The sequence below is a fragment of the Ciona intestinalis genome, chromosome 10 (assembly GCF_000224145.3).
Source record: "Ciona intestinalis chromosome 10, KH, whole genome shotgun sequence".
NCBI lineage: Eukaryota > Metazoa > Chordata > Ascidiacea > Phlebobranchia > Cionidae > Ciona > Ciona intestinalis.
The window spans coordinates 2528549-2550972 of NC_020175.2; the positions used below are offsets into that span (position 1 = coordinate 2528549).

General features: G+C 33.7%; 3 protein-coding genes across 4 annotated transcripts; 1 reads left to right on the plus strand and 2 right to left on the minus strand.

Moving 5' to 3' along the window:
• Positions 1-163: 163 nt before the first annotated feature.
• LOC100176696 (poliovirus receptor) lies at positions 164-16363 on the minus strand. Of its 2 annotated transcripts, XM_018813783.2 has the most exons (14): positions 16135-16363; positions 15436-15584; positions 14960-15146; positions 14405-14500; positions 13866-13926; positions 13215-13369; positions 12545-12808; positions 8509-8671; positions 7854-8112; positions 7217-7243; positions 4904-5053; positions 3785-3877; positions 954-1047; positions 164-579 (listed from the first exon to the last, which is right to left on the minus strand). In XM_018813783.2, exons 1-14 carry the CDS (start codon positions 16205-16207, stop codon positions 506-508), a joined length of 1845 nt encoding a protein of 614 aa, XP_018669328.1. In that variant the 5' UTR covers positions 16208-16363; the 3' UTR covers positions 164-505. The 2 variants fall into 2 exon arrangements, with proteins under 2 accessions (XP_018669328.1, XP_018669329.1); XM_018813784.2 differs by lacking the exon at positions 7217-7243.
• A 994-nt stretch (positions 16364-17357) lies between these two features.
• LOC113474644 lies at positions 17358-19192 on the minus strand. The gene is made up of 4 exons (XM_026836496.1): positions 18942-19192; positions 18601-18873; positions 18244-18473; positions 17358-17726 (listed from the first exon to the last, which is right to left on the minus strand). The coding sequence occupies exons 1-4, from the start codon at positions 18994-18996 to the stop codon at positions 17514-17516; spliced, it is 771 nt and encodes a 256-aa protein (XP_026692297.1). The 5' UTR covers positions 18997-19192; the 3' UTR covers positions 17358-17513.
• Positions 19193-20748: 1556 nt separating this feature from the next.
• LOC113474634 lies at positions 20749-22067 on the plus strand. The gene is made up of 3 exons (XM_026836467.1): positions 20749-20803; positions 21034-21263; positions 21770-22067. Exons 1-3 carry the CDS (start codon positions 20749-20751, stop codon positions 21980-21982), a joined length of 498 nt encoding a protein of 165 aa, XP_026692268.1. The 3' UTR covers positions 21983-22067.
• Positions 22068-22424: the final 357 nt, after the last annotated feature.

Sequence of the window (22424 nt, forward strand, 5' to 3'; positions counted from 1 at the left end):
TCCTAAGGATACCGATTTATATGTATTTGAATTTTCTTTGTTTACGATTAATGTGACTAATAAATAGAATGATAAGGTGTCACATCTTCCCCTACCCTACTGTATCATAAAAACTTTAATCACATTGTAAAAAAAACATAATGAAGTTAACAGAGACCATGATAGTACCATCAGAAACTATAATAATGTCATTAGGGTAGCACCTGTCACTTTGATATGTAGTTTGAAAAACATAAAAGCACCGTACAGTTGGAAGAAAATATATGAATACAGTTTGTTTGGTACAGTTTTTATAAAACAAAGTTAGAAAAAGCTAATCTGATATAGCTGTTGAGACTTGCTGTTGTAATAAAAAAATGATGTTTTCCGTATGTGTTTTCTGTTTCTTTTTTTAAATTAAACAGAAAATCTTTAGACCAAGTGCATTTATATGTGGTTTACTAAAAGTTCTGCACAAAGTTTTAGTTAGCGTGTAGCACTATTTTTATATAGCATATGCTAGAGTTTATACAACGTGTGAATACCCATGTCTGATCTGTGCGTACTCCACTGGCTCTTCATATTGTGGTCTTCGTTGGCCTGCAAGAACATTTGAAATCAGATTGTGTGTTATTACTGTTTTGGTAATATACTGACTTTTAAATATTAAAAAAAATGAAAACGTTTTTTAAGGCCCTACTATATACAAAATATGCTACAGCCATGCAGTTTTGACTTATTTTGTAGCAGTGTAACATTAACACATGGAACTTTTCTGATATAAGGTAATAATAATGTGCTTACAACATCTGAATGAAACAAAATCATAAATGGATCCACTGATTTATTAAAAATAGAAATATTGATAAAACAAATAAAAATAGATATTTCATTTACTCTTATTGCGTCTAATACAAAGAGATGAACATCTAAATTTTAAATTAATCAGAAATAGAAAACTTTAAAATGTGTACCTGTGCCCTTTTTATAGTTGCCATGATCAATTTCAGTATATTTGGGTTCATATTGTGGTAAGCTGTCTGTTCTACGGGGTGGTTGGTGGGGTTCCTGGATAAACAGTGGGAATGATAATAATTAGGGCTGTGGATTTTCCCTATTTTTGTTTAACCGTTAACCGTTCAGTTTTAACCGGTTAACCGGTTAACCGATACAAGTGTAATCCTAATAAAAGCGTCATGTTTATCGCTTTTCTTTCGCGAATTTAAAGGCAACTTTACGACGAACGTATGGACTATGCTTGCAATACACGGGCAAACGTTCTTAACGTTAAAGTAATGCTTTCTTATTCATATTCAAACCTGTTTTAAAGCACCTGCCGTCTAAATAATCAACGTGTGAATTGCAATTATGACGCAGTTATTAACGTGTGAATTGCTATTATGTCGTAATCAATTGCCAGGTCAAACAATCGCTATTATGATGCAATGAATCCACGTGTGAATGCCTGCTTTTTCGTAATAAACACGCTGCTTGGCTGAGGAAAACATTTAAGTTTTGTATTACACCAATATAATGTTGCAAAACTAGTTAGCCTGCGGTATTAACAATCAAGATTGATGGCGTAATCGCCGTTGTAGGGCACGATCAAAGCAACAGCGTCCCTGCGCACTCTGTCTTATTGCAAAACAACAATCAACGAACACGAACACGTGCCTTTCGTGTAAATAAGACAGATATTGATATACGTTTATGCCCTATGACGTCATAGTTCGGTTAACGACTTGAACTTTTCGCTAGCGGTTAACCGAATAGGTTCGGTTAACCGAATAGGTTCGGTTAACCGGTTAACCGTTAACTTTTCCACAGCCCTAATAATAATACAATAATTGGACATTTTACTCGCGGTAATCTTTTCCATGTTTTTATTTTTTAACTAATATTAAAACATATATATTTATAAATTTTTGCATTAAAATGTTTGGATTTAAAACTGCATAGCTAGCGAGTAATTAACAATTACTTTCCTGTTTGATTAATGTTCAAAATGTACCTTAAACCTTAAATAATGGATTGCACATTGAAATATTCCCAACTAAGTACAGTGTATAAAATCTTTAACAAATAATTAGTGATCTGAAATATTTCAACATTGAAATATTTCCAACTAAGCCTAGTGTAAAATTCTTGTATAAAAACAAGTAATTAATAATCAAAAAACTCACGAGACAAGTAAACTCCACATATCTTGAGCAAGTTTGTAAAACTAATCAATCGTTTAGATTTGTTTAGGTTACAACGTAAGTAAATAAAAATAGTTGAATACAGGCCTCTACCAATTTCTTATTAAATGAAAATAAATACAAAATATTAACAACTGTATGAGTTTTAAACCAGACCCTATGGGACCCAAATTTTACACGCAGCTATGAGAATAAAAGTGCAAAGTTTGTGTTGCGAAATCCTGCCCCCCAAAAAATACTAATGTGCCACACGTATATAATGACGTATATGACGTCGTAGTCAACATGCAGGTGCGCTTCGCATACCCCAGATATTTAGGTAACCGGCGTGCCTGAGACCCATAATAAACACTTAAATAAAAATAAATACAAAATATTAACAGCTGGGTAAGTTTTAAACCAGAGCCATGACAAACATATCTCCATAACACTAACCGATTCTACTTTTACGGAGCTTCTAAATAAATTTTACTTTAACATCACATGATTGATTTACTTCTGTCAAAACAAGATTATTTATTGAAACAATTGCTGTGACTTGGCTACCAATGCTTTAAAACACACTTTTTTAGTTATTTAAATACATTTTATCAACTTTTATCAAATTACTATTTAATTTTGTTAGAAATAAAATAAATTTTCTGTCAACGACATACAATTGTAATGACATCTTAATCAATGAAAAGATCAAGGAAAGCAAAGGTTTCTGAATTATTGATACAATGTTTATACAACAGTGGATCAAAGTTCCAGGCTCGGCTTGAACGACATTAAACTTGCTTACATCTCATGAGTTTTGAAAATACTTGGATATAATGAAAATATTGAAAACAGAGAGTGAAGGAGCATGCCTTTGTTAAAACACATTGTTAAATATTGATAAAGGGACATTGGGATTTTATTTCTGTACAAACTTGAACATTACTATATCTGGATACAGGTAATGATAATCGGAGCAATGAAAAATTTATTTGAAATAAACCAACTTTAGCTTAATATGAAACAGTTTAAAATTATATTCTATTCCTAACGCAAGCCTGCTTAATTTAAAGGCACAGTATGTAGTATGATATATGGTTTTGAAATAAACCAATTTTAGCCCCCCCCCAAAAAACAGTTTAAAATTATACTCTATTCCTAAACACAATCCTGCTTAATTTAAAGGCAAGGTATGCTGTATAATAGATTAAAATAAAACAGTTTAAAATCATATTATATTTCTTAATGCAATATTTCTATATCTGTTATTTGAAATAAACCAATTTTAGCTTAAAAAACAGTTTAAAATCATATTATATTCCTTAATGCCATCTTCCTCAATCTATGGGCATTTTATGTTGTGTAATATATGGTCAGGACCAGTGGCGCAGCCAGGGGGGTTAGGGTATCGGGCCCCCCTCCCCCTTTTAAACCATAAAAAAATTTAATTAAAAAAAAATAAATAATAAAAAATGAAAATTTTTTAATTAAACCCCCCCCCCCTTATTTTTTTCTGGCTGCTCCACTGGTCAGGATCAATCACTTACTATATGCTGTGTAATATATGGTCAGGATTAATCACTTACTATATGCTGTGTAATAAATGGTAAAGTTAATTGACTTACAGGTGGGTATTGAACAAATGCAGGTTGATGGTAAGGATCGGAAAATTCTTCATCTGGATATCCGTGTCTGTTGTATTGGAGGGTTGGGGATTCCTGTGGTAAAAATAAAAATAATAGGTTGGTTAAGAATAAGATTAGAAATGTATTGTTGGTTTTTGATTTTGATACAAAATGATGTAAAATGTTGATTTTTGTTAAAAAAAAGAAGATGGCTAAAATTAGACATAAAGTTGTTTTTTAATATAATATGACGCAAAATACTTCTTTTTATTGAAAAAGAGGAAGTGTAAAACAAGAAATAAATGTATTTATAGTTTTTTTCTGTATAACAGCCAATTTGAAAACCCATTAGTGACCACTGGGTGGTAACAATTGCTTATAAATATTTTGTCCAACACCCCAGCCCACAATGGTGGTAGTATTGTATTGGGCTTCTTAGAGACATCATTTTATAGGTGAATGTCATGCATTTTACCACTGAAAACACGCCATATTAAACATGATCAATCAACTTTTTGTCACAGTATTTTGCCCAACACTTTAGTCCCACATTGGTGGCAGCATTAAATTTCTTAGAGTCTCCATTTAATGGCCGTTTATCATGCATTCTACCACTAAAAACACGCCGTATTGAACATGCTCAATAAACTTTTCGTCACAATACGTTGCCTAACACTTTACCCCAGTGCTCTTGAACCAGTGTGCAAAACAGGAACTTATTCTCTGACGCATTTCTCCTTGATGACGTGACTTGACGTCATTAAATTTACAATAAAATAAACAGGCATGGGGGCTTGATTTTACAACAACTTTCACCATCCCTAAAAAGGTTGAAGAGCACTGCTTTAGTTACAATTGTGGCAGCATTGGGCTTTTTAAAGCCATCATTTTATGGGTGTATGTCATGAATTCTAACAACTGAGAACGTGCTGTTGGACATAAATTATATGTTTAACCAGGATCTCGTCACAATATTTTTCCTAACACTTTAGCCCACAATGGTGGCAGCATTGGGCTTTTTAGAGTCACCATTTTATGGACGTATGTCATGGATTCTAACCACTGAGAATACGCCGCATTAAACATAAATTATATATTGATTAATCAACTTCTCGTCACCTGGTCATTTTCGTCGTAGCTGCTGCCCTCCGGTGGGTAGTCGTACCTCGGCTGTTGCTGACGTGGGGCGGGGGACGGAGATTCTTCTTGTTTGGGTTCAATACGGCTTCGACGGGAGGCTGGGGAGGTGCTGGGTCGCTTGCGGCGCGCCTAAAGAAATAGAAAAATCTTAACTTTAACTAATTAAAAATATTTTTTTAATCGATTTTTTTCGCTTATAACGTGTTTAAAATGTTGAATGTTATTTTTGAATAAAATAAAATTTAAAAGAAATGTGAACAGCAAAAAATTAAAACTTTACGAGTAAAAAAATCTAAATTGTATTTTTTGTTACGCTGATAATATGTTTAAAACGTGGTATTTTTATACAAAAAAATGTTAAGAAATTTCTAGCATTATTAGGATACAGTTTATTAACTTGCTTTAAAACATTTTCCAAACTTGAATGTAAATTACTGGATCGAGGAATTGATAATAAATGGAACGAGACTCAGTTGTTGGGAGTGAATGTGCAAATGTTAACATATCAAGTACCATGTATGTTGTGTGGTTTTTCAATGTGTGCAATGACAAATGGAAGGTGCATATAATACAATGGTGCTATTATGAATAAATTGAACTCATGGGTTGCCGACTGCTTTGCTGGTAAGCAAAGACAAAATCAGCAAGTTTGATAAACTATCCTGACATTTTGAACAGAGAATTTGGTTAACTTACAGAACATAGATATACAGCAGTTAAAAATCAGGCAAAAAAGTACATGTGACAAAATGCAAATAAATTAAAATGTTGAAATAATGTCTCGAAAATATCAAAGTAAAATTTGGAAAAAATAACACAGCCTTTGCAATAGATTGTAAAGTTTTCAATGGCATATGAATTTTAAAAAAATCAATTTTTTTAAATACCATTATCAAGTGTGTAAAAATAAAGACCGTTTTCCATTGCATATGAATTTTTATTTAAATCAATCTTTTTAAATGCAAGGGTGTAAAAATAAATACCTAAAGTGGAAATTCAGGTTTAAATATTCGTAAACAGCAGCAAATGTGAGGCATAACCACTGGGTCGGTATATTTTGTGTTTGAGAGAAATATGTATGTAGCGTTTAAGCTGAAACATGTGCTACAATGAAGTGCTTATTATCTAGACTTATTGATTTTTGTACTGTGGGATGTCATGTCATTTAATTTACACTGTTTAGTACACTCAGATGAATTGTTAAACACCTAGGAAATATATGGACAATATATTAGACTTGGACACAAAGTGAAAAAAATGACCCTTTAAAATTTTTATCACCAGCTTAAAATATCAATTTAAAGTTTAAATGTTTACATTTTAAACATTATTTAAAAAAAAACAGTTTAATTTTTATTTTATGTTTACTTCCTTTTTTCAAAGTATACAGTGTATAAGTTTCTGCTGATATTGCTACCAACTACCATCTTTTTAAGAACTAACGTTCTGGCAATGAATAAGTTTTAATGGATATTAAAAAAACAAGTGGTTTACCAATATTTATCAGAACAGAGAGAGATCTGTTCTGAAACAGGGTATAGTTGTACAGTTGTACACAGTTACGGTATTTTATATTTTTAATATTTTAATGTGTTTGAAACACTATAAAAGGGATACTGGCAGTAAAACTTTCAATTTACTGTAAAATAAATGAGACAGTGTGAGAAATGACCCCAGGGCAAGTAGGACAGTGATTTATATAATGTCTAATGACTGATTGGATTGAATAAAACAAAAAGATTCTGTGTATCAATGAAACCACTGTCTTTGTATTTAACATATGGTCATAAAAATTACTAACAAAACTTCAATATAGCCTAAAGATATATTTGCTTAAAAGTCTTTATCCAACTGCTAATCTAAAGGGCTTGTATAACAAAATATATAATTAAATAATGGCTGGAAATAAATGTTTTAGCTAAAAAATAGTATGCCCACTTTTAGTCCTCTGCTATGTACTAAACTCGATAGGATATATTCATTATTGGCTATCAACCTATCGCATACATACATAATTGCCCCTACAGCTGACTATCATACCAGTATAGTATAAATACAAATACACTGACTATATATAGCAATTGGTTACATCTCATAGTCATATTTGCATAAGGTAATACAACTTTAAAAATATTGATAATTCTGATTTTTTTTAGAACCAACCGAAAAAACCATAATGAAAATAAAATTTAAAACTTAAAAATTCCAAAACAAATAAAAACTAAAACACTGAAACTGAAAAAAAACATAGTTGCAATACATGCTGACACAGTGCATTCCATGTTGGCTTACCTCAGAGATAGAATTTCTCCAGTAAGGCTGCATTGTTAGTGAGGTTAATATATAGGATATATTAGGGTGGGGAAAGATGGGAGACCTTTTCATTCTATTTTCTCGTCCCATTTGGTAGTTAAAAAAAAACATTCGAAGAATTATTAAACCGTATCCTCACGACTCTCATAGACCATTGTTGTTGTTAATTGTTTAAAACCCGATCACGATATTTGGATATCATGTGCTAAAGGTGTCCCATCTTCCCTCACAGTTAGAAAGAAATTAATGGACTATTAATTAGAAGACTGAATCTTTCAATCTCATAATCCAAAGGGATTAAAACAAAATTAGGTCAATGCAACTAGCTTATTTATAGACTGCTTATTTAACTACACAAATGACATTTGTTAGTGAATTTGCGAAATTAAATTACGGGAACGCTATAGACCGGCCACAAGTTTTGGTAAAGACTTAATACCGTTGCTGTTAACCATCAAAACAATATCAAAGGATAAATAAAAATGGGATAATGTGAATTACACAATGGCAAAATTTCCATTTACCCGTCGCAAAATTTATATTGCAACAGACATAAAATGGCGTGATTCAAAACATAAAATACATTTTATAAAAAAAAAACTTGATAAAAGCAAACCTGGAAATTGACAGATGCCCTGCTGGTGATGCCGGCTGGTTCTCCTGGTCGATCCACCAAGTTTGTTGAAGGATCAACATCAAAATCTACATCATGGTTGCCCTCGCTTGAATCAGAGTCACTGCTGCCACTATCGGGAACATCTTCAGGTGGAGGTTGGTTGGGACTAGGGGGTCGGTTTTGGTTTAAGCTCTCGTTCGCGTGTTCGATTAAAGGTCGCGACCTTGAAGTGGATTCAAATCGACCACTCGATTGTCGGCTGTGAAATAATGAAATAAAGGTTAATTTAGAGTAGAGTGTTATACAATATGGGTTAAGTCTTAACAGGTCAAGCCTATTATATTCTCAAGTTCCTATGGTGAAGCACACTAGGAGACCTGGGATGACACCCGGGCCAGAATTAGTTCTAGTTGACTAAGCTAATCCTACGATGCATGGTTAAAAAAACACATATCAAAAAGTGAGCTTGTATCAAAAAGTATAAAAAATATATAAAAAAGTAAAAATATAAACATATCAAAATATCAAAAAAAATCCAAGAAATATAAATATATATAAACTAATCAAAAAGTATGAAAAAAAAAAATATATATATCAAAAGTAAAAAAAATAAACATGAGATCTTAAACAGTATTAATACAAATAGGCATCTTACCTGTCTGCTTTAAAAGGTTGTATAGTTTGGTCATAGGGCCCTGTATCTTTTTCTCTGGCAGGTTTTATGATGAAGAAGTAGATGAGAGCAATAATGATCGCAAGGACAACCAAACTTCCAATGATTGCTCCAACCATTATTCCAACATTGCTTTCTTTTGTCACTGTGTGAAAAAAATAAAATAAAATGAAAAAAACCTTTCCTAAAATTTTCTAAAAACTGTCACTGTGTGAAAAAAATGATTTAAAAGTGATAAAAAAAATTTCTTAAAACTATTTTTATCAATAATAAACATCTTAACCTTTTTATAACAAGCAGACCAAAACAATAAGTTATAAACTTAATAATAATACTGTGTCTGTGACTGTTGTACATAAATACATATGCATGTTTAGATGGTTAAAAAAATATTAAAATGCATAGGTCCATGTTGCCAGGCGACAGTTTTAACCAAATTCTCAATAATAATATATGTCAATCCCGCTTAATCGGCCCAGGTTTAATCGGACCACCCGCTTAATCGGACCGCTTTTCGCTGGTCCCGAATCTAAATTCATTTTTACGTACAATCTTCCCCGGTTAAACGGACCAATACCCCGCTTAAACGGACCAGTTTGACTTGATCCCGATGTGGTCCGATTAAGGGGGGTTGACTGTATTAATATTAACATTTAATCTGTACACCAATAGTTAATATTTTTTTTCCGAATTAATTTTTATGTCTCTGTTAATACAATCATACAGTTAAGACTTAGGAAAGAGTTGAGAAATATTAACTCAAGTACAAGAGGCATAAGTACAGACCATGTCGCATTGTTGCTATAACAAGTATGTGGTAACTCACTCATGTAATAAACCAACTTGAACCCAGTCAAGAGAGCTTTGAATATTTGAAGTACTGAAGTGGTACACGGCAATAGAAACCATGAAATATGGTGGATAATAAGTTTTAATGGTTATGTTACACTTTACGGTCTACTGGTCTGATTGGGATTTAAGAAAGACATTCATATTTATATTTTAAATGTTTTCTGTAGTGAGTCACAAACACAATACACGTACAGGACAATATTAAGTTACAGTTTAACATAAGAAATAAAGCATGAAATACGGAAGATAAGAATTTTCAACGAAAACAAGAAGTAATGGGTTTCGGGTTTGTATGTGGTATACACAACTCATTTCTTCTGCCTTTAGTTTCTTAAATATTAACAAAATCACTTTTTTTAAATCCATGTCAAAAATAAAAAGGAAAATTGAAAAATCTTATTATCTTACTGCATTATCAGGGATTACAACATAACATTTATGTCCGATTTAAACAAAAACAGTCACACAACGGAGTTTTGTTTTATGGTTAAACAAAGAGTTGAAAAACTCAATAGGGAAGTAGAAGACAGACAAAACCATTTTCTCCATAGTCTTTACCAAACAAAAGGGTTAAGTTGATATAAAAAGAAATCCAAACAACTAAAATGTTGTTGGTAAATGTTTAAAACATTGTTTGGTATTTCTAAACTCAATTCAGGTTTAGTGAAATAATAAAAAAAACATATATAACAACTTATAATATCATAATTATAGTATATATATACTTTGAATTTTTTAACTAACAAACAGTGTATACTTTATATGGTAATAATCTGGTAGTACAAAACGTAACCAACAAAAATCTACTCCAACCACTAGTAGTAATAGAAATAGAAATATATATTTTGCCTAAATGGCATCGTCAGTCTCTTATTTAAATAGAACTATTTAAATAAAATTACTATTAGTGGTTGGAGATATTTGATGGTTACATTTTCGTAGCATTAGATCATTACTGCATTTTCCTATATAGTAGGATGGGGGAAGATGGGACACCTTTGGCGCATAATATCTGAATATCCTGATCGTGTTTTAAACAGTTAACAACGGTCTATGGGAGTCTTGAGCATATAGTTTTATAATTCTTTGAAAGTTCCTTGTTTACTACCACATTGGACGAGAAAATAGAGTTAAAATGTGTCCCAACTTCCCCAACCCTACTATACAAGAATCGTTCAATTATACGAACATCAGATCAGGGTCAAATTTTCGAAATTTTAAGTTATGCTTTGTATGAATTTATGGTGGTTAAAATATAATGTAGCTAGCAAACACTTGACAGCTATCTGAGTGTAAATTCTGACAGATCAATACAATGTCTTATATTAGTTCTGGGGCTTATACACTTCAGTTATAGATTTTAGCAAATATTTGCTGAAACAGATAAAGCGTGTCTAATGTTCCTGTTCTTTGTTTGGAAACACATAGTGACTTAAACAAATATGTATATATGATGAAAAATTAAGAAAATTAAATCCAAAAAATATTAACACACGAACAGTGGTTAGTTTAACAACAATGACCCATTATGTAATTATATGACAAAAACTGAACCCACTTTTTTACTTTTAACATTCTATTCATAAGTAATTGAAAATGTAACAATTGTCAAAATTCAAATTGTAGAAATGCTTTAAATTAAAGACAATACACTGGGGAATCATTCCATGATAAAACCTGTACTTCACAAGAAGAGTAATTGATCATAAGAATACACAGGGGATTTGAACATTACAATTTCCTTTTATAGACAGCACACATGGGACCATAAAAATAACTCTAGGTGTAATGGACCAACTTTACCAAAAACCAAAGTCCCATAGCCTAACCTTTTCTAATTTTACAGTTTGGTTACATTTAAGTTTCAGACTCAAAACTTATATTACCGATTTAAAGTTACAATTTGTCCCACAATTACATCAGTTGAACAGTTGCAACATGCTGCTAAGATAACAATTACGTTACTACAGTCTGTGATAGATGAAATATTAATGTTACGCCATATTTTGACAGGGGGATAAGGAATAAATTGTTAGAGTTTAGTGTAGAATGAATAGCCCTAACTTACTTCAACACTTACATATGGCATCAAACAAACTCAAAATTATTGGTAAGAATACTTGGTTTTGTAATTTTTGTTTTACTACTTTTGAATTAAATATATTAATAAAATAAATTTGTAGGTTTATTGTTTTTTTTAAATATAGTACCAGTGAGTAACAGTACGTGGGCAGAATGTAATATTTCTAATGAAAATATTTATACAATTAATGTGACTGTTGACTGTTGTTGAATTTGTCCTAACTTTAAAACTACACACATTAAAATATAGTGTAACAAGTTACAACACTATGTAACAAATCTTCTATGTCTGGTTCCTATTATAGCATTCAAAAGGCACAAGGTGTGTTCATAGTTGTAAGGAGAGAACCAGGTACTATGGTAGCACTGAACCATGTCACTAACAATTCAATCACACAATTTGTGTGTGCTATGATTTTGTTTGTGTTCCCTACTGGAGAAAATTTCTTGCTATCTGATGTGCATATTACAATTGATTTGAAATGACTTTGATTACATAGTTCCTTAGTGACCAAGTAATGATAGCGACAGAAATAGCAGGATGAAAAGAAAGTATGTATATGAAGTACCTACTGCTACTTATGTAAGCTAATTTTAGGTTGAATATATAAAGTATGAGATTGTGAACGTAACTCACAAAGTAGTACTAGTACAGTAAAACTGTAGAAACTAGAAGTCAATGGCTTTTACCCAATTTTAACCCATTGGACACTTTTTAATAAAAATATTTGATGGGATGAATTTAAATTTTAAATTATTTCACAACAACAACCGTAAAATATGAAGTGAAACATGTTGGAAATTTTATATTGGCCGCTAATTGAAAGTTAATACATATATTTTTAAAACCATTTTTTATACATACATTGTTCAGAGCACTTTTTAATCGGTCAAGTTATATATATAAATTAAAAACAATCACTTAGCCCCCCACTAATATTTATTAGATACGGGTACAGCCTAAGATTTTTAACAATATTTTAACATAGCCATAAAACAGGTAAGCATGAAACACAAAATTGCATTTCAATACTATCAGCACCAGATAAATGCTTCATTTTAACCAATAATTCCTTAAACTTACCAACAATGACAGCTGATGCCTCCCCAGCAGTAATGGTGCTCTGTACTGCTACTCCTATTCCATTATTTGCTGTGCAAGTGTATGTGTCGTTGGAGCGCTCGGCCGTGTTCGGTGACATCATGGACACAGTTGGACCCATAAAAGTGCGCGAAGGTGCCGACGCTGGCAACAACCATGATATAGTTGCCGGAGGGTTAGCATGGGAAATACATGTAAGACTCAAGCCATCAGCAGTTACTGTGATGGTGGGGGTTTCTGGAGGGTCTGGAAATTATTGCTGAGTTGTTATGGGGAAAACATAGGGCATGAGAAAATGCTTTGATAACAATTACCAAGAAATAACTTCAGATCAACAAGTTTTTAATAATAAGTTAAAAAATCAAAAACAAAAATGCAGAAAAACTTTAATGTTACAAATAAAACGTTAGAGATAAATAAGTTTTTAATAATAAGTCAAAATAACACAAACGAAAATACAAAAACTTTAATGTTACAAAACAAATTTAGATATATAAAGTTTTTATTGAGAATCTAAAAAAAAACACTTAAAAAATTAAAAAAACTTAATGTTACAAATAATATTTTTAAGAATAAAAAGTTTTTAATGATAAGTTAAAATTAAAAAAACAGAAATCCAAAAACCCCAAGAATTAAAAAATGGTTAACTCACAAGTAACATTAAGGTATATGGTTTCTCGCTTGCTGTTGGGAATGGAGGGATGTCTCATCTCACAGTAGAAGGATTGTTTGTTGTAGAATTTGGTTGGTTCAACATGAAGTGTAGACACTGCAGTTGTGAGAAGGGGTGTTGTGCTGCTGTTTGTACTGTAGGGGGAGGAAAGTTTTAACATTGTGGTGAAGAGGGGAGATATCAATTTAATAAGAAAACAAAGCTGCCGGAGTGCTGTTTTAATAAAGCGTTTATAACATTATAGGCATTCCTTGTGTTTAAACTTTATGGAAAACACAAATTGAATAGGGAAAAGGCCAACTTAAATGTGTAGATGTATTCAATAATCAAAAATTACTAGTAATATAATAGTATTAGTATAGTAGGGTGGGGAAAGATGGGACACCTTTAGCACATAATATCCAAATATCCTGATCGTCATTTTAACAATTAACAACGGTCCATGGAAGTTGAGGGATATGGTTCTATTTTTCTTTAAATGTTCTTTGTTTTCTACTAAATGGGACGAGAAAATAGAATGAAAAGGTGTCCCATCTTCCCTCACCCTACTATATATCAGTATCAGATATGGGATAATAGGCCAAACAATATACTATACATCAATACATGGTAAAGATAATTCTAACTTACGCAGTTTGGTCGAAATCTAGGTGACGGTTTGTGCCCCAGAAAACCACAGCTGGTGGCTTACCTGGATTGAAATTCAATTTTAGATGATATTACACAACAGAACATAACACTGACATAAAAATTGTAAAGTAAAAGTGGTTGTTAAAATAACACTATAAGCCAATTAAACAACATGTTATAAGTGGTAAATTAGTCCAGCAATTTCTATGAATACCATTGTGGCCACGTGGGCTAAATTGTCCTTGGGCAAGACACTTAACGGCAGTTACTCCAGCCCAGTGGTCACTAATAGGTTGTCCAATTTATCACCCACACATAAAAAAATCCCTCAAAAAACAATCACCCACAAAGTACCATACATGGTAACTCGTAAGCTCGCACGAGGTGTTTGATGCAAAACACCTGTGTTTACTGACTATCGTTTTTTCCGCAACAGGAGGATAAAGTAAGAAGTTACAATACAAAAATACAAATAACTAAACCTCCAACATTTAAATATTGTTTAAACATAATGGAAAATATATAGTTTAGTATCTTACCATTACTAGCAATGCATTCTGCAGCATTGACCATCGTGCCACCATCACTAATTAGTAGAGGATCATTTACTTTTCTAACCTCAAACTGAGGGGCAACTGAAACACAAATACTGCATTGAATATACAATGCAATCTATAGTCTATACTTAAATATTTTTAGGTGCTTTAATATTTTGGCCATTGGACCTTGTCCTAAAAAATGTTATAAATATATAGGTATATATTAAGTAAACATGCACTCAAATTTTAAAAAAGTCATATTTCAATTGACTTTTTTTTTCTGTGAAGGACAACATAAAACTGTAACAGATAATTTTACACAGTTCATGCACATTTATGAGTTATTATGCATTTGCCAGGGTTGTTGCTTCTTTGTATGACTGACAATTTGGCCAATCTACGATCTAAAGGGTTGCAGGTGCAGCAATGATTGCTTCTTGCCAAATGACAAACATTTCACAAAGTGACAAAGTTTTCAACATTGTACGTTGTACCCCTTAACTGGAGATGCATGCTCTAACTAGTAACTACCACCAACTTTGAACTAGAACTTACCATAAACAATGACAGATGTTATAATCTTGCTTGGTGCAAGTGAGTATACTTGTGCTGTGCATGTGAAAGTTCCCTCGTCAGGTAAGCTGATGAATTTAATCTCAAGCTGACCAGTGTTCATGAATTGTAGGCGTCCTCTATATCGACTACCAGTCGCAAACACAACTGGGTCTTTGAGCTGAGCAGGCTGTGTAAAACAAGGCATTTTATAAAAAATATATTTAGACATACATACGATTTCCATTTGAAATGAATGAGTTAAAATCATTGCAAAATTAGGTACTTTCTATCCCATTCCATGTCTAACCTTAAATATTAAGCTGACTAAAAATGAAAAAAACAACAATTTAACATATTTGATAAGCCTATACAGGCTTTATAAAGGTGGTTTATACATTTTATGCCAAATAACGGTTTCAATGAATTTAAAATTTAAAATAAATATAACAACATAAGAATGTTAATGTAATTGTAACCTGGTAATGGCTAACTAGCTGCTGAGGAGCAGTTGGTGTTGGTTGAAATTCTAATATAACCAACATGTTCGGAAACTGTGAGGCAGTTTCAGGGTTGTAACATGGGATGAAAGCCGACTCACCCTGTATTACATTAGTTCCATGCACTCCTGTATACAAACATCAAAGGTTAAATTACTTAAACAATGTATGTAACTTACTTTATCCTTGCATGGCGAAGAAACTCAGTCGTTTATAAAGGGTATTTAATTATTATACACCTCGTGCCAGCTTACAAGTTACCAAGTATGTTACTTTGTGGGTGATTATTTTTTAGCGATTTTTTTTCTGTATGGCTGATAATTTGAACAACCCATTAGTGACCACTGGGTTGAAGAATTTGCGTTAAGTGTCTTGTCCAACACACATACGCCCAAAATGGTAGCAGCGAACCAACTGTGCTACGGCGCCGGACACAAGCTGTCTACATTTTGGTTTCTCGGTTACCCTGTGCTATGCACTGGTTTTTTTTTATTTTATCTAAGTTTAACTTATCAATGGTTTAATAAAACATGAACAGTTTTTGATGGCTTTCTGAGATATTACAAAGAACAAGACATTAGTTCAGTTTCAATATGGTTGGTTGTATAATACAAAAAAGACAACCTCTTAAAGTAAAATTATATTGTTCACCAATAAAAACTACCAAAACAAACTTACCATAGCAACAAAAACAACCCAACAGAAGCGCTGCTTTGAGTATTCTTGGAATAAATATCCGCCTTAAAATCATGGTTATTTACTTTTTCTATATTGACACTAAACCAACAAATACAAACAATATTTTGAATAATTCGTTTTTTTCTTTCTGTTATATAATTAACACCTTAATAGATTGGATATATACGGTAAAATAAAATAATACAACGCCCGCATAAATCATTTTCTGTTTCCAATTTTTTCGATTTTTTTTCGAATAGATAGAAATACTATATCTTTATTGCGCACGTATAAATCAGGAACGGGAACTTTACTTTGTGTGAAACCTATTTAAACCAAGCAAGTGAACTGTCAAAAAAACAACAAAACTATTTCGAAATTGAACTTCGTGATTATTTTGGTAGCCCTTTTTCAGTTATGTCACTATTCTCTGGTTTAATGGGAATCTTACACAGCCTACCGCCAGAATTAAACTGCTTGTATGTCGCCAAACACCAACCTCATTTCCTAGTAAGCTACTTACTTTCTTCTAAATATACTTTTACTGCCGTTACCGATGTATAGTTCCTTAAAACACGTGCAGTGAATGGGCCAGCACCAAGCATGCCCTGACATGGGACTTATGTATGACTACCATAGCATAGTACTGAAGTGACTTCACTTCAGTCAGTATACCATGATTATAGACACCATCGCATTCTGCTTTGAGAAATGAGCACAGAAATAAAAAAGAATATAACGCGCATCTTTAATGTCGGCAAAGGAGAGGTGATATATTGTAGTCATGGCGCCCTCTATTATAGAGGGCGCCATGATTGTGGTCAATAGAATCGACGGCGTTTTATGTAGGCTAGTTACTTTTTCGTTTTTTGACCTAATTTAAAGTTATAGGGTAAAACAACTATTTTCTAATATTTATATATTTCAAACAAACCGTTTTTTATGTGGACTGTTCCCCAAAAGATTTCTTGCAAGTCGGTGCATGGACTCTCTTGAATAGCATAATCCTGATTTAAATTATTAATTATATACCTAAGAAAACAAACCTTACCAATAGAAGCGAAACGATTGGGTTTAAGCATCCATGACATGGCGGATTGCCCAGATGTCGTTATGGACACAGTGCTGGTTTTACTATGGTCCTTTATCTAACTGCAATTAGGTGAACGATTAGACAAAGTTGCCCGAAATGTTTTTATTTCTGCCATGTTCGGCATCACCAGTCGACTATAACAGTGGCCGTTTCTAAATCCCTGAATTGTTTTTGGCGATAATACTGACAATAATGCGTTTTAGTAGGCCTAATTTCTATGAGTTTGTACGTTACATTTATCCACTTCAGTAATAATTTATTCACCATCTAACTTATGCTAACTAAACTACATTATCTTGGTCGAACACAATTGTGTAACGGTAATATCCAATGTCGGGGAATAATTATGCATTCCGTGGAAGGGTAGGGTTGAACTTGGTGTTTGGATGACAAGCAACAACCCGGTGTGCATCTTGTATCCACTTCCACTATTCGGAAGACCAGGATACCAATCTCCATGATAACCAGGTTTCCTGTTGCTCTGAGTCACTGTATCAGTCTGTGGATAAAAACAGAACTTTTTAACTTGGGAAACTAACTTCCAGGGGGTAAAAGTTTACATTAAATTTAGAACAAATTTTTCAAAATGATTTAGTCAACTTCAATATCGTTTCGCTAAAATATGAATAAACGAACATAAGTCGCGTTATTCTTAATTCGGCGACGTGATAAAGTGGTTAGCACACCTGCATGTAACCAAGAGGTAATGGGTTTAAGGCTCGTTAATCCTACCATTGAGGGCGTATGTTTCCTTGGTCAAAACATTTAACTGCAAGTGCTCCAACCTAGTGGTCACAAATGGGTTGTCCAAATTATCAGCCATACAGAAAAAAATTATAACAAATCCAAAAAAAATTAGAATTGATTATTCACTCACAAAGAAACCTAAGTACATGGTAATCCGTATAAAAGTAAATTTGTTTTACACTCATCTGTAAAGAACGCAGCGCCAATTAAGTGTACTAATGTATAAATGCATAAAAAAAACGTTAAACATGCGTGCATTTTACTCTTACCACTGGGCTATAACTTAAACCGAGCCAAATACGATAATGGACATGGGATCCGAATACAATGGTTCGTCGACAGTAGTTATAAACCACGTCGTACATCGCTTTATCCACAATATCCACCAATCGACCGCCATTGTCATTACAGTATTTTAATGCCGTGTTCTTGTTTATCTTTCTTCTATCTGCAACATCAGGGAACCAAAGGATTATATCTTGATAACCCATTCCGTTACCTGTAAGAAAAAGGAAATATGTACTTTATTAAAACAAATAAAATAGTATTAAGCACCTGGTAGGCTGTGTATTAAGGTAAATGAGATTGTTATCATTCGTGATCATGCACCAGTTTTACATTCGTACCTATATACGATGACCAATCCACAGTTATCGTCATCGTATCCCATCCCGTAGCTTGATCAACTCGCTTTATTTCAACTATACAGCTGAGTTTCTTGATTTTAAGAATGGTCACGTTGAACTTGTGGGGAAAAGATGGGTTGCTCGGTCTTGCTGTTGCGTAAACGTAATCAGGAACTTTGGGCAAGCACATTCTGTAGACTATCTCTGCCTTTGTTTTAGATTTCGAAGAAAACAAAGCTAGTTCAAAAGTTCCGCCGTTGGTTAATGGTCGATCTGTTGATCAATTCGTTTAATAACATTTTTTATAATTTAACTTACATGAATCAACGTAAACAACTTACGTGAACCAACTGCGCTCATAACTTCTACAAGCAACAAAAACCAAATGCACTTCATAATGTCCAATAGTAGTCAAAAGTAAACCTACAGTAATCTGCGTGATGTTAAAGTATAAGTAAATAAAACAGCTGAGCAAAACCCTTCGGTTGCTTGGCTCCTCGCCAGATGGTGCGATCTTAACACAAGTTACATTATTATCAGTAATGCGGTTATTTTTACATAATTGTCAGTAGTGCAGTTGTTATATATTGTAGCTGTAGACTGTGCTCTGGGCACAGAATTAATATATACATTAGTTTATCGAAATTTTACTTAATGCATAAATATTGCAGGGTGAGGTTAGATGGGACACATTTAGCACGTAATACCAGTCGTGTTTAAACAATTAACAGCGGTCTATGGGAGTCAAGAGGGTATACGGTTTAATAGTTCGTTGAATGTCCTTTATTTACTACCAATTTGGGTGAGAAAATAGAATAAAAAGGCGACCCATTTTCCCCACCCTACTACTTCAGCTGGAGCAACTTTGAATGGCCTTTGCGCGTTTCTGTGACCCATGATATAAGAATGCAATATTATAGGACCATGCTAAGAGACTTTGCACTTGTGTTACAATGCTGGAAACCTGCCTTGGTGTAAAATGTTTCTTTTCGCTTTTGTATTCGCGCACATGTTTCTCGCTAAATATTCCTTACCGAGTTGCTGTGTGGTGCAGGCAGAATAATCGGCTGTTCTCACTATTTTCTCTAGCGTGCTGTCGTTCGTCGTTATTTGTGGAATAAATTTACATATGCGGTAACACGTAAGCGGGCACAAAGTGTGTAAAAGTTTGAAGCAGCTACGTGGAGACAAGTAGGGCAGAGTTTACTTATGCATTGAATACACACACGGTGTAAACCATATTGTGTAGTCATAGCAACGATGAATTACGTCAGGTTTGTTTTTTTCCATTCAATGAAAGGAAAGTGTGGGCAGAGATGCGGTACAGGTGCCCGCCCCCACGTGGCCCGAGCTATATGACTCACATAACCTGGTTCGAATCCAGAGCACTAACGACTCCAAAAGGCTAGGTCGACAAGTCAATTTATTCCACAAATAACGACAAACGACAGCACGCTAGAGAAAACAGTGAGAACAGCCGATTATTCTGCCTGCACCACACAGCAACTCGGTAAGGAATATTTAGCGAGAAACATGTGCGCGAATACCAAAGCGAAAAGAAACATTTTACACCAAGGCAGGTTTCCAGCATTGTAACACAAGTGCAAAGTCTCTTAGCATGGTCCTATAATATTGCATTCTTATATCATGGGTCACAGAAACGCGCAAAGGCCATTCAAAGTTGCTCCAGCTGAAGTAGTAGGGTGGGGAAAATGGGTCGCCTTTTTATTCTATTTTCTCACCCAAATTGGTAGTAAATAAAGGACATTCAACGAACTATTAAACCGTATACCCTCTTGACTCCCATAGACCGCTGTTAATTGTTTAAACACGACTGGTATTATGTGCTAAATGTGTCCCATCTAACCTCACCCTGCAATATTTATGCATTAAGTAAAATTTCGATAAACTAATGTATATATTAATTCTGTGCCCAGAGCACAGTCTACAGCTACAATATATAACAACTGCACTACTGACAATTATGTAAAAATAACCGCATTACTGATAATAATGTAACTTGTGTTAAGATCGCACCATCTGGCGAGGAGCCAAGCAACCGAAGGGTTTTGCTCAGCTGTTTTATTTACTTATACTTTAACATCACGCAGATTACTGTAGGTTTACTTTTGACTACTATTGGACATTATGAAGTGCATTTGGTTTTTGTTGCTTGTAGAAGTTATGAGCGCAGTTGATTCATGTAAGTTGTTTCCCCACAAGTTCAACGTGACCATTCTTAAAATCAAGAAACTCAGCTGTATAGTTGAAATAAAGCGAGTTGATCAAGCTACGGGATGGGATACGATGACGATAACTGTGGATTTGGTGATCGTATATAGGTACGAATGTAAAACTGGTACATGATCACCACCAGGTGCTTAATACTATTTTATTTGTTTTAATAAAGTACATAGTTCCTTTTTCTTACAGGTAACGGAATGGGCTATCAAGATATAATCCTTTGGTTCCCTGATGTTGCAGATAGAAGAAAGATAAACAAGAACACGGCATTAAAATACTGTAATGACAATGGCGGTCGATTGGTGGATATTGTGGATAAAGCGATGTACAACGTGGTTTATAACTACTGTCGACGAACCATTGTATTCGGATCCCATGTCCATTATCGTATTTGGCTCGGTTTAAGTTATAGCCCAGTGGTAAGAGTAAAATGCAACGTTTTTTTTTTAGTACACACATTGGTACACTTAATTGGCGCTGCGTTCTTTACAGATGAGTGTAAAACAAATTTACTTTTATACGGAGTACCATGTACTTAGGTTTCTTTGTGAGTGAATAATCAATTCTAATTTTTTTTGGATTTGTTATAATTTTTTTGTGTATGGCTGATAATTTGGACAACCCATTTGTCACCACTAGGTTGGAGCACTTGCAGTTAAATGTTTTGACCAAGGAAACATACGCCCTCAATGGTAGGATTAACGAGCCTTAAACCCATTACCTCTTGGTTACATGCAGGTGTGCTAACCACTTTATCACGTCGCCGAATTAAGAATAACGCGACTTATGTTCGTTTATTCATATTTTAGCGAAACGATATTGAAGTTGACTAAATCATTTTGAAAAATTTGTTCTAAATTTAATGTAAACTTTTACCGCCTGGAAGTTAGTTTCCCAAGTTAAAAAGTTCTGTTTTTATCCACAGACTGATACAGTGACTCAGAGCAACAGGAAACCTGGTTATCATGGAGATTGGTATCCTGGTCTTCCGAATAGTGGAAGTGGATACAAGATGCACACCGGGTTGTTGCTTGTCATCCAAACACCAAGTTCAACCCTACCCTTCCACGGAATGCATAATTATTCCCCGACATTGGATATTACCGTTACACAATTGTGTTCGACCAAGATAATGTAGTTTAGTTAGCATAAGTTAGATGGTGAATAAATTATTACTGAAGTGGATAAATGTAACGTACAAACTCATAGAAATTGGGCCTACTAAAACGCATTATTGTCAGTATTATCGCCAAAAACAATTCAGGGATTTAGAAACGGCCACTGTTATAGTCGACTGGTGATGCCGAACACGGCAGAAATAAAAACATTTCGGGCAACTTTGTCTAATCGTTCACCTAATTGCAGTTAGATAAAGGACCATATTAAAACCAGCTGTGTCCATAACGACATCTGGGCAATCCGCCATGTCATGGATGCTTAAACCCTATGGTTTCGTTTCTATTGGTAAGGTTTGTTTTCTCAGGTACATAAATAATAATCTAAATCAGGATTATGCTATTCAAGAGAGTCCATGCACCGACTTGCAAGAAATCTTTTGGGGAACCGTCCACATCAAAAAA